The 14,381-nt window shown below is 35.3% G+C and overlaps 1 protein-coding gene across 2 annotated transcripts in view; it reads right to left on the bottom strand.

The window, feature by feature from the left end:
* LOC127841256 (uncharacterized) overlaps positions 1-14,381 on the bottom strand; it is a 33,761-nt gene that overhangs the window by 17,787 nt on the left and 1,593 nt on the right. The window contains exons 2-3 of one of the 2 annotated variants that reach the window (XM_052369933.1): positions 9,105-9,256; positions 5,181-7,188 (exon numbers count right to left, since the gene is read on the bottom strand). In XM_052369933.1, the coding sequence (XP_052225893.1) occupies positions 6,325-7,188; positions 9,105-9,256 (1,016 nt within the window). In that variant the 3' untranslated portion in view covers positions 5,181-6,324. Of the gene's footprint in view, positions 1-5,180; positions 7,189-9,104; positions 9,257-14,381 lie in introns of those variants that run through there. The other variant, XM_052369935.1, reaches the window with a different exon arrangement.

The following is a 14,381-nucleotide window of genomic DNA, read 5'->3' on the forward strand; positions in this document are numbered from 1 at the left end:
TACAATAAAAGAATATTAGAGATCTGCCTGGGCTTGAACAATTTTCTTGTAAGCATTATATTTAAAGAAATAAATATGGATAACGACACAGAAAAGCATGCATTTGTTGAACATCCCCCCCCCCCTCCGAAAGACAACACAGGGTCCACAAAACTGCATAAACAGCAACAAAAAACAGCATTAATGAACAACGATGACAAAAATGCATTACTAGTTGTAGTCCATTATTCTGCTTTTTTTAAAACTGCACAATACAGTTAAAATATGATTTTCTTCGAATCGTTCTGTATCATGTAATAAACTACTTTCTTTCATACTAACGTGTGACTTTGTAATTAGCGGACTAAGCCTCTTGCGAATCGCATCGGACGCACCATAACACTTTGACTGACAATAAACGGTACATCGCAAATTGTTTGACGTTATAAATCAACGCAAAAACACGCAAAGTTTACTGGTTTTGACCTTAAAGGGGCCATTTCACAGATATTGGCATGTTTTGAAGTTTGTCATTAAATGCTTTATATTGATAAATGTAAACATTAAATTTTAAAGCTCCAGTAAAAAATCAAAAATAAAATTTTAAAAAAGTAAAAAAAGTAGGCCGCAGCAGGGCTCGAACCAGTGACCCCCGGAATCCTGAAGTAAAAACGCATTAGCCAACTGAGCTATCCTGCCAAGCATACATAAGATGCGTCTTTTATACGTTATTATAAGCAATCTTCGTAGTTTCACAAATTTAAACAACAACAGAACTCTCCAAATTATTCAATCGTTTCGCGTTGCAACGCTTTATAATTTTTAGGTTTTTACATCGTGTAAAGATGCATATAATGACTATATTAGACCATGGCAAATGTTCAGTAATACTGTTTCCTCAAAAATATCATAACTAAACCGAAAATTTGCGAATCTGAAACAACTTTTTTCAATTTTGTCAATTTACCAAACCGTGAAAAGATCCCTTTAATACATATTCCCTTCACCAAGCTATCAGTGTTAGTATACGGTGAATAAATGAGTCTCTCTCTGTTAAAATTGGGCTTAATTCATGTGCTTAAAGTGTCGTCTGAGATTAGCCTGTGCAGGCTTATCAGTAACGACACTTTCAACTTCAATTGTATTGTAAGTTTTAATAAAGTAGTTTCTTAGCGAACATCCAGTGGCACTGCACCGGCTAATCTGGGACGACACTTAACGCACATGCAATAAGCCCCCCTTTTTTCAAGAACGAGGTTGATGTATAACGATGCTCAATTTGTGGCGTGCCCCTGGATTTGTTTGCAAATTAATATTTAAAAAAGAGTGTCGGGCAAGCATGGACAAAACGATTCTTACTGTCTTAAGAAAGCATAGGATTAATAATTAATGAGAACATTAACAGAAACAGGTGATGCCCTTGTAACAATTACAGGCTTGTATTGTTACAAGTTTGAAACATATAACAGTGAACATTTATAGATATGACATATAATTTAACGGTGTAATAGGATATGATGAGTCTTTAAGCACATGCATTCATCCCCGTTTTCCCGCAGTGGCCGATGACACAGACGCCACAACCGACGACGCAGCGACCTGTGTTTTATTGCGCGACATACCTTCTTACTATGCGAAACACTTCTAAATGTGTCCTCTATTTTGACATCGCTTCATTGCTTCATTGCTCGAAAATTTATCCATGCTGAACAATATTATGCCTGACAGGATCTATGGACAGGGTAAATCATCTATGGTGGGGCATTAACACATGGAATCTGTACAAAGTAAAAGGCAGTTTTATAACCAATCGGTGAAGGAAAATGCATCAGTTCAGCATCTATGGAATACTCTTAATGCTTTAACAAAACCACAAACTTCACTAACTCTTCGAACAAATATAAGGATAAATAATAAAGATATTGAAAATGTTGATGATATCTTAATAAAGTTTAACAATCATTTCATCAACATTTCCCATATAGTTTCGAAAAGAAAATATGACCCAAACATTAATCAAACTTTTAAAACATTTTTAGACAAAAAAATAGAAATTAATGTATTTGACATTCCTCAAATCACGATATTTGACGTTCGGAAAATAATAGACTCTCTCAAAATATCCAAAGCTGCCGGAATAGACAATATTGGCGCTAAACTTCTCAAATAGTGTGGGGATACCATTGTAGGTCCGATTACTTCTATTATTAATAATTGTATAAATGCTGGAATTTTTCCTGACCAGCTTAAAGATGCATTGTTTTGCAAATACATTAGGGTACAGATAAAAGTGATCTTAACAAATATAGACCAATTTCTATTCTCCCAACAATTTCGAAGATATTTGAGAGACACATTACAAATCAACTGAAATCACATCTTGAAAAGCATGAACTACTCCACAGTTGCCAATCTGGTTTCCGCCAAAATCATTCCTGTCAAACATCCTTGATTCGCCTTGTAGATTCTTGGTTACAGTATATTGATTCTGGTCGCATGGTTGGATCAATTTTCCTGGATCTCCGGAAAGCATTCGATTTAGTAGATCATGACATTTTACTTGAAAAACTCAGCATGTACCATTTTTCTGACAATGCTCTTGCTTTGATGAAATCATATCTTTCTAATAGAAAACAGTGTATTTAAATAGGTTCCAGACAATCGTCGTTTCAATATATCAAAACCGGTGTACCACAAGGCTCTATACTTGGGCCAATTTTATTTCTTATTTACATTAATGACATCCCATCCTTCGTTAAAAACTCAACAATTGATCTTTACGCAGACGATTTAACATTACACGTATCGGATTATAACATTCATAATATACAATTAAATTTGCAAAACGATTTGGACAGTATAGCAACATGGTATTCCTTAAATAACAAGTCATCCAAACAAAACTTTATGTATGCTTTTATCAAAAGCTCGTAGTTCTACTGACAAGCTTAGGCTTAATATTAATGGCATTCTCCTTGACCAAACCAAAGAATTTAATTTACTAGAAGTTACGATTGATGAGCATCTTACATGGCAATCTCACATAAACAGTGTATGTCGTAAATTTAACTTTAAACTGGCCTTATTAAAACGAATTAACTATTTTATTAACCATGAAACAAGAAAACTATCTTACAACTCATATATATTAACGACTATGGATTATTGTTGCGCATTATGGTGTTCAGCAACACAGTAACACTAACGTAAAATACATTTGACACAAAAACGAGCTGCTAAAATAATACTGAATAAACCATATTCAACTCCTTCAGCTCCCTTATTCAAAGAACTTGGTTGGATGACATTCAATAACAGATGTACTTTCCTAATTGGATCTATTGTTCATAAGTTTTGTAATAGGCGCAATGCCCTCTTATTTCAATAATGTTATTCATATCTCAAATAACAATTTGTACGCTCTTAGATCCATCACACACACTGATATATCATCTATTCCGTTTAAGACAAATTATGGAAAACGAGCGTTTTCGTTTCGGTCACGAACCATATGGAATTCAATTCCAATAAGCATCCGACAAATGTCTTCGAATACTACATTCAAAATAAAATTTAAAGAATACCTACACACAAATCATTAATATATATGCATGCTCATTTGGTAATTTTTCTATGTTAATACTTTGTTGTGATGTGTCCGATGTGATTTATTTTGAAAATTTGATTTTTGAAAGATTGATTTTTGTATCATATTTTGTATATTCATAATCATCATCGTCATCATTATCATCGTCATCGTCGTCTTCGTCGTCGTCGACGTCGTCGGAATTGATAAGGAAGTTATTATATCATTTAACTGTATAGTTCATTATCTTTTTTCCCTTGTATGTTCGTATGCATGTTTCAAAATATAAACTTGTGTTTTGTTACTGAAGACCACATTGTAAAAAATAAATTATTTCTTAATGTGAATTCTTCGTGAAATAAAGTTATTATTATTATGCAACATACTACCAGAACATACAAGCATCTAATTCTTTAAATTACAAAAATTTCGTTGGGTAAAGGGTGTTAACTATGGTCTGAGTTTTCATATTTACTATTGATGTATGTTGTGTGTCACATTGGCACTGGGACTTCTAAAAACGAAAAGACTTGTCACCACAACCCAATTATATAAAACGATGTGTCGTGTGCAAGAGCCACGCAGCTAGTTTCATTTTCAATGTCGACTTTGCAGTCATTAGTAAAAATATAGCACTGAATGAAAATATGGCATGTCGGCTCTATACAGCCGCTATATATATATATATATATATATATATATATATATATATATATATATATATATATATATATATATATATATATATATATATATATATATATATATATATATATATATATATATATATATATATACATGTATTGAACAAAATCAAAATAACTTGCTTCAAATTTTACCTACATGAAACGGTAATTAGAGCCAGAGAACAACGTGGCTTCCGTCATGGCCAAGGTCATAATTTGAAGTCGACATATTTAGGACTTAAGTGCTAATGTAGGGCTTGTCCGCTCTACACCTATGCCATTCCTAATGATTTTGAACTAACGATGTGCCTACGTGCATTAGCACAGCCTTGTCGGCTTGCTACAAGACTTAACGCCAACATTCAGTCACACCCACCGATATAATTTAGGCGCGTTCTGGGAAAACGGTGTTTAATGCATGTGCGTATAGCGTCGCCCCACAGGCTAATCAGGGAAGACATTTTCAGCATAAACTGGATTTTCGCAATGATTTTAATGCAGGTGAGTGTTTCATGGTACTGATATTACCACATTATTCTGTTGCATTTGTTGATAGACAAACGCACTTATGAATAGATATCGCTGTTGAAATTGTTTGTTTTAAAATGGAAAAAAAACTGAGGAAAAAATAAATGGAAAAAATTGGATCAGAAATATATGAAAATTTTTTTATACGTGTGTGGCGAACACAAAACTTTATTTTCTTTAACAGTTATTAAGAATATTATCAAAAATATAACAAATGTGCTTTAAATCAATGTCATGCTTACACGTTTTCTAGTGTTTTTTTCTTATTTTCGTTTAAAAGTAACTTAATAAGAATAACAACATATAATGCCACTTATATGCAATCTTGCACCGTGCTACAAACTTGATAGACGACCACAAAAACGTATAAACGCTATTGTTAGTCGGCACTAGCAAAAATATCTGAGAAAATGTATATTATTATAAAATACCATATTTTTGTATAACAAACATAAAATAATGAGACTATAAAAAGTTATGTAATTTCATTATCAACAATACTTTGTTGTTAAATGAAGGAAATACTCGAAACCAAATGACTATTCATAACCTGACAAATGTGTGATATAAAATAAATTATATTTACATGTAAATGCATAAGAAAATCATTAACAAAATTAAAATTTACAATTTTTCAAACAAAAATGTCGGTAAACATAACTGTTTATAAATATATAAAAAAAATTATAAAAAGATAAAAGTGAATAAGAGTAATTACGATATGAAAAAATACTATTAAAAATAAAGCACAATAGAGTAATACAATTAAAAACTTGCTATTTTAACCGAGAGTCGAACAATTAATAAGTTTTTGATTGACAAGTAAAACGTAACACCGATGAAGGGATAGAAGAGGTTATGTCCTTATACGTGTAACAAGCCTTGTCTTAAACACAACGATGATGATTAATCTTAGTTTAATAATTGTTGATTGAACATTGATAATTTAATAACTTAAATAATGACGAACAGATTATCAAACATCTTTGATATTTCGACAATTATGACGTCATGGCAAGATTAGTGTTGCGTTTCATCGAACGATCGTCGGGAACAGTTTGACGACCGCGTCGATATTGCGACAGTTTTGGTCACTAATACCCACTTGGCTAGAGCACTTGACTACACTTGGCTAGAGCACTTGACTACACTTGACTATTCGAAACTGCATTGCCGTGTTGCTCCACTGAGCGGGTTTTGAACATTTTAAGCACCACTGTTTGGCCATGGAAAGGAATCTCACATAGTGTTATGCCTCGCTGAGGAAAACAACGGGGTTTAATACATGTGCGTCAAGTTACGTCCCACATTAGCCCGTGTAATCCGCACAGGCTAATCAGGGACTACACTTTACGCTCATGCATTAAGCTTTGTTTACCCATAGCGAGACTCAAAAATATACACAACATTATATGTTAACATACTAGTAGTATAAATGAAATGTTGATATGTAATAACCGCTCTATTTATACTATTATATGGGAATGCGACTGATCAATATACATGTTATGCACTTCAACGCGTCGAAGCTTGATCACGTGCCCGCTACGTCATCATGTGCGTCATTATTGTGCCCAAATAGAACCACTCATTATCGCCTGGGGGCCTGTAAATTTGCAGTTCTACTTTTGGTTTGAGGACGTTTGTACCTTCCTTACTGAACATGGCGTAAATAACTTGTTGATCAGTATTGATGAGACGGACGGAGATAAAATAGTCCACGGCCTGTTTGAACTGTTTTTCATGTTGTATTATGACGCTTTTTTCGCCCAAAAATAGTCCGCCACCAACCCACACCATATTTTCCTTGAAAATATCATTTACAGGCGTAGACATTGAAAGGGATGAGTTTATCAAACCCATTGCTATTTTCTTGTCATCAAAGCCATTCGGCGCCTTCATGTAGAATTTGGATTCCAGACGACTTTCCCTAAGATATCCGACATCGACCCACGCAAAATATCTTGTTTTGAAATAATTATCTCGCGCCGCGCGTGCCATGACGTCATACTTGGCAAGTTGCGCGCATGCGTACTCTGCATTGACCGTATTTGGGAGATGTTTCGGATAGCCCGGGGAGTTAAAAATGTCCTCAATTTGATTTCGAAGTTTGAAAGCCCACGAAGAGTTTCTGTTCAGGAGAATGATGCGCACATTCTCCATAGAACGATTGTGCTGTTCCTTCATATGACTCGCGAACCGTTCCGAGTCAGTGAACACAACCAGAGGATTTTGGATATGCATGAGTGACCTCGACCACAGGTAATATTTCGTGCGCGTGAAGTAGTTCCCCGGTGACCCCTTTTCGAAGGGGCCAATGTCGAAGAAAGCGGTGACAACGGTAAGATCGTGACCTGCAGATACAGTCGTGCGATTCGGGGTGAAGAACACTCTTGCATCCAACACGCTCTGAAATGTAGGGCAAACATATATGAGAATCTCTCCATGAAAACGGAGGCAAATGCACGTGCGTAGAGTGTTGTCCCAGATTAGCGTGTGCAGTCCGCACAGGCTAATCAGGGACGACACTTTCCGTCTAGACTTGATTTTCGTTGGGATAATACTTCATTTTGACGAAAAATTATCTACATGCGAGACGTGCCATCCCTGATTAGCCTGTGGTGACTGCAGAGGCTAATCTGGCACGACACTTTACGCACATGTATCAAGGCCCGCTATCCCAGAGCGCGGCAAACATTAATTTATAAAATATACCTTAGATCTTATCGCAGAATCTGAGCAAACCGATAGTAAGCTACATTAGTTTATAAAAGACTCGTTCAGTTTTCGTTTAATGACGTAATGACAATATTTCGGTAAGGTGGTTGAAAGAACCTAGACATTTCCTTCTAAGTGATATTTCCAGAGTCAGTTTGTGGATTAGAAAAATCTAAAAACATCGGATATATCAGTACCGGTACTTTAAAAAGAAATAAGTCATGCATCGCAATATTTTGTCTTTTACAAATAATGGACTATTTTGGTGTTCTGTTATGGCGACGGGTTGAAGCAAACTACACTGGAGATCATGCTCTTGGCAAGCCGGGCTTCCGAGATTAGCATGTGAAGTCCACACTGGCTAATCAGGGACCACGATTTACGCCTAAACGGGATTTTCGCTAAGGAGCGACTTCCTTGAAATACCACAAAAGCGAAGTGTCGTATAATTGATTGATTAAACTATCTTCTTATATGTATATAATCCACAATGCTAAATATTACATGCTGTTAACAATTAACCCATTTATGCCTAGTGGACTCTCCCATCCTACTAAATTGGATCAATTTATTTCCAAAAGTAGGGGTGTCTAGTATATTTATTTCTATATTTAGAATATTTCTGACAGAAATTCCTTTAAGCAAACAGCGCAGACCTAGATGAGACACCGCATCATGCGGCGTCTCATCTGGGTCTACGATGTTTGCTAAGGGCTTTTTTCTAGGCGCTAGGCATAAATGGGTTAATGACGTCTGAGTTATATTCCCGTCGAGATGTTCAAGTCACAAACTTTGACAGTGTGAAAGAAGTTAATGCCACTTGAATTAGAATGACAATATATTACCAATTGGATTAAGGTCATTATTGTTAAACGCCATGTAAAATAAGCGGAATTCCAAAGGCCGATGTAGATGGAGGGGGACAGAAACGGCGCACGCATCACTCTGAAATATGTTAAGGTTCAATTGTTTCCAGTCACGCGAATTTTTTTCAATCAGCATACATGTATGTTATTTTTTCTGATGTACGTTACGTGACTTCGTAACTTCCGCTTAATTGCTGTTTTTCTTTGAATAATTTGCTTCGTTAACCATACTATCACAACAATACCAAACGACAGCATAACGCGTCCTACACCAAAGCGAAACAAGTATTTTGTTTGAGAAAAAAACATCCACAAAGGTATATCGTACAGACGTACACAGCAACATGACTGCTAAATCATGTGAGTGTACAAATAACACGTGACTATAACATGTGCTGTGCCTTTCGATGTGTTTTTAAATGGTTGGTAATGATTCAATAGCCTCCTCCCCCTCTCCCAGGAACCTAAGAACTCATGCGCCCTATTCTTATCAGGTTATCGGACCTATTAAAAAGCTCTCTATTTGTTTCCATTTTTTTTACTTATTTTTTTTTGTTTATAGCTCAACTGTACTTTGTTTTTAAAACAGTACATTTCCTTTGTTGCCTGTCACAATGTGAATGATCTACATGAAATGTGTTGAAATTGAGAAACCTCGAAATAAGATTAGAAGCACGTGTTACTTTTTATCAGATTACAATTAAGAACACTACTTCCATTGAACACGTGTATGTTTTCTACCTCGGATTTCCGGATGGCGATACCAGGATCCGGCTCGAAGAAAGTCTTCTGCAGGAAGAGGGAGAGGCAGGCGGCGGCCAAAAGGATCCGCAGCAGACGCTTGTCGTTCGTGTGCAGGCACCGCGTGTTAAGGGAGCTCAGACCCGTCATGTCTGAAGAGGACGACAGTCACTTATTAATAAACCACTCAGATACACGGTTTGATGCGTGTGTAGTCCATTAGAGAATAACATTTAATACATTTCTTCGTAGATTCATTATTTAAGGCTTCATTTGCAAACCTAATATACTGACGAGCAGGGAATAGCATAAAACATGAACAGCCTGCGAGTTACTCACGTGCTTTTTTGGTTGTGCAGTGGTTGAATATAAACATTTTCAATTAGATTCTGAGCAGCAAAGAATTAACAAACTGATGAAAGTAATGAAAAACGAAAAACGTCGTCAAAGATTAGACTGTGCACACGCTCATATGTGAAGATTCTTTACGCACATGCAATAAGCCCCATTTTCCCAGATCGAAGCTCAATTTCATACTTTGTTCAGATCAGGACGACTTATGATGAAGTTTGATCTCGATTGAATTATGGATAACGCAATCACGCTTGATCTTCTCTAATTCTTCAACATATGAAAGCGTTTATTCACCACATAGTTGCAACGTAACGATAGTATCATGAAACTATGCAAACAAATGAGTAAGTATCACTAAAAATTAATCTGCACATCATTACCAAACGACTTGAAGCGGGCCTAAAGTAGGGTAAACACAAGCATGTGTGTGTTGTTGTTTTTAATTAAATACGTTTATTGTAAAGTATTTAGGAGGCTTGTTCATAGACTTTTGTATTTTGGAAAAAATCATGACATATTTTTGCCAACAAAATCTATAATGATTTGAAAAGTTTTAACTAAATATAATAACAATAAACTAAGTTAAACTAAATATACTGCTTACCCCGGATTCAAACCCGTGACCTCTGGAAGTAAAAGCACATGCTCTGCACATGTGCTATGAATGATTCGGTATATATTCATCAACTAAACGGTATATTAATACTCAAAGTGTTTTCGAAATTGTCTATGAAAAGTTTTACAAACGCTTTATTTGTTAACGGATTTAGAATGATGAGTTTCAATTAATGAATCAATATTTTTTTTTTCGGCAGGATTGTTATTTCTCTTGTTTGAACATAATGTATATACATGTACTCTTGAATCTGTGACAGAAATATTGAAAATTGAATTTTACCAAACTGTGGACAAGTCCCTTAAATTTAAACCAACTGCAGACGTTATTTCATACGTAAAACAATTAATAGTACTGACCTCTCTGACCAGTGTCTCGCCATATAACCGAAGTAAACATATCGAAAAATATCCTATACGTCATTCCGATCAACCATATGATCAGGAGAATCTATCTTATGTATGACGCTATATATAATAATGTCACTGATTGCGCAAACGGATCGAGGATTAAACACTCCACCAAACAATCAAACAATAACTATGGTAGGGGCATGTCTGGACCCGACTGTACTTCTGTACCCGAGTTTACACGATCGATAATAGATCAATGCAAACCCAATAATCTCTATGTACAAATAAAGGGATTTCATGACAGATTTCGGATTTTGTGAAAGATTTAAATAGTATTTGGGGGATGTTATTCCGTGAAAACAAATGGCAGGACTAATTACCACCACCATCGTCAGCGTTACAGCAATTTCAAGTTACATTGTTGTACGTTATTTTCCGGAAGAAATCTTATAAGGCGTAAACGATGTATTTGTTTAAAATATAACAAAACTAAATATATTGAGAGGCGTTTGAACAATCCGATTCTTTCAGAGAAAATGGAGTGGATACATTTATCAATATTACTAATTGTAATGGAATATTGACCTAACGTCATACGACATAAGACACATTTTCGCATGCTGCGGTATATTCGTAATACAATATATTTGTCTTCAATCACGAAACAGAGGACAACGAGTTTGAAGTGTAAAACGTGTATGTCGTTTTTTTTTCTTATGACAGCTTATGATAATGGGCATTTGTGCGAATCATTATATCATGAAAATTACCTCAGTAATATGGAATAATAAACAATATTCGCCCACCTTTACTCATCATAAATAGTTTAATGTGTTAGTTTGAGGCTATGCAATTAATCTAACATGTGTTCATGTGTTATTAAAAGATAGTGGTTAATCTTTAAAAAAAACAAGTATCAGTAACTGTATGTTATTAATACCCGATACTTCCCAATTATTTTAGCATTACATACCAACACACGTCATTCGAGAGTCACACAGGGATTTGTTCGCATATGTTCGTTTTAAAGCTATTACATGTATTGGCTGCATATATAACACTACTTGAATTAATGAAAAAATAATTATAATATATATAATAATATAAAAAAATAATCGACCACGCCGAGATTTGAACCCGGGTCTTTTGCAAGCAAAATCTAACTCGCCAGCTACTTTGCCATTAAGGTTTCAAATTCTATCGCTATCTTAGTGATACGAGTGTTGGTGTTGTTGTTGTTGTTGTCGTTTTCAAATTGTTGATGGACTGCGTTACTTTAAATATGTTGATTCATGTTAATCTTTTAACGACATTGTTACTATATTTCTTATCCACGAGCGTAAAATTGAATTTTGTTTATCATGTATAAGTTATAAACAAACATGTTTAAACGTGTAACTTTACCAATCTGTAAACAGGTCCCTTTAATCCCTGGGCGATTGTTGGAATTAAGTCATGAATGATAGCGTTGAGCTTATAAGATAGTAAATACTATCGCGTTCGATCTTTACTTTGAGATTTCAATTAATATTTTTTCGCACAAATCAGCGAAGAATGTAAGGTCAATACAAAAATCGATACCCAGTTTATTTGGAAAAACTGTCAAAAGTATATCTCTATCGATTTGAAATCAAGTCAGGCGTGATTTCAAAATTCAACTTGTTCAATTTACAAAACCGGCGGCTACTTGTTCAAGATATACAATAAAAGAATATTAGAGATCTGCCTGGGCTTGAACAATTTTCTTGTAAGCATTATATTTAAAGAAATAAATATGGATAACGACACGGAAAAGCATGCAATTGTTGAACATCCCCCCCCCCCTCCGAAAGACAACACAGGGTTTACAAAACTGCATAAACAGCAACAAAAAACAGCATTAATGAACAACGATGACAAAAATGCATTACTAGTTGTAGTCCATTATTCTGCTTTTTTTAAAACTGCACAATACAGTTAAAATATGATTTTCTTCGAATCGTTCTGTATCATGTAATAAACTACTTTCTTTCATACTAACGTGTGACTTTGTAATTAGCGGACTAAGCCTCTTGCGAATCGCATCGGACGCACCATAACACTTTGACTGACAATAAACGGTACATCGCAAATTGTTTGACGTTATAAATCAACGCAAAAACACGCAAAGTTTACTGGTTTTGACTTAAAGGGGCCATTTCACAGATATTGGCATCTTTTGAAGTTTGTCATTAAATGCTTTATATTGATAAATGTAAACATTAAATTTTAAAGCTCCAGTAAAAAATCAAAAATAAAATTTTAAAAAAGTAAAAAAAAGTAGGCCGCAGCAGGGCTCGAACCAGTGACCCCCGGAATCCTGAAGTAAAAACGCATTAGCCAACTGAGCTATCCTGCCAAGCATACATAAGATGCGTCTTTTATACGTTATTATAAGCAATCTTCGTAGTTTCACAAATTTAAACAACAACAGAACTCTCCAAATTATTCAATCGTTTCGCGTTGCAACGCTTTATAATTTTTAGGTTTTTACATCGTGTAAAGATGCATATAATGACTATATTAGACCATGGCAAATGTTCAGTAATACTGTTTCCTCACAAATATCATAACTAAACCGAAAATTTGCGCATCTGAAACAACTTTTTTCAATTTTGTCAATTTACCGAACCGTGAAAAGATCCCTTTAATACATATTCCTTTCACCAAGCTATCAGTGTTAGTATACGGTGAATAAATGAGTCTCTCTCTGTTAAAATTGGGCTTAATTCATGTGCTTAAAGTGTCGTCTGAGATTAGCCTGTGCAGGCTTATCAGTAACGACACTTTCAACTTCAATTGTATTGTAAGTTTTAATAAAGTAGTTTCTTAACGAACATCCAGTGGCACTGCACCGGCTAATCTGGGACGACACTTAACGCACATGCAATAGGCCTCATATTGACATGGGATCGGTTGCGTCCGGTCTTGGTTGCTGGGTCGATACCAGAAAACTAAGGCTCAGATCAAAAGCTAGCGGATTTACAATATGGAATCGACAGTTTTAACTTCCTCTTTTCATTCAGTGCTTTTTGGCATTTGTCGACAGCGCTTTCTTTCGTTTGGAATTGAGCCAAAATACGACTGTTTAATCCGTAAAAAAATCAGTTAATATTAACATTGCTGGTTTATATTTTTATGTCCCCCACTATAGTAATGGGGGACATATTGTTTTTGCCCTGTCTGTTAGTCTGTCTGTTTGCGCCAACTTTAACATTTTGCAATAACTTTTGCTATATTGAAGATAGCAACTTCATATTTGGCATGCATGTGTATCTCATGAAGCTGCACATTTTGAGTGGTAAAAGGTCAAGGTCAAGGTCATCCTTCAAGGTCAGAGATCAAATATGTGGCCAAAATCGCTCATTTTATGAATACTTTTGCAATATTGAAGATAGCAACTTGATATTTGACATGCATGTGTATCTCATGGAGCTGCACATTTTGAGTGGTGAAAGGTCAAGGTCAAGGTCATCCTTCAAGGTCAGAGGTCAAATATATGTGGCCCAAATCGCTTATTTTATAAATACTTTTGCAATATTGAAGATAGCAACTTGATATTTGGCATGCATGTGCATCTCATGGAGCCGCACATTTTGAGTGGTGAAAGGTCAAGGTCAAGGTCATCCTTCAAGGTCAGAGGTCATATATATGTGGCCCAAATGGCTTATTTTATGAATACTTTTGCAATATTGAAGATAGCAACTTGATATTTGGCATGCATGTGCATCTCATGGAGCCGCACATTTTGAGTGGTGAAAGGTCAAGGTCATCCTTCAAGGTCAGAGGTCAAATATATGTGGCCCAAACGGCTTATTTTATGAATACTTTTGCAATATTGAAGATAGCAACTTGATATTTGGCATGCATGTGTATCTCATGGAGCTGCACATTTTGAGTGGTGAAAGGTCAAGGTCAAGGTCATCCTTCACAAGG

This window comes from Dreissena polymorpha, chromosome 8 (assembly GCF_020536995.1).
Source record: "Dreissena polymorpha isolate Duluth1 chromosome 8, UMN_Dpol_1.0, whole genome shotgun sequence".
NCBI classification, from domain to species: Eukaryota; Metazoa; Mollusca; class Bivalvia; order Myida; family Dreissenidae; genus Dreissena; species Dreissena polymorpha.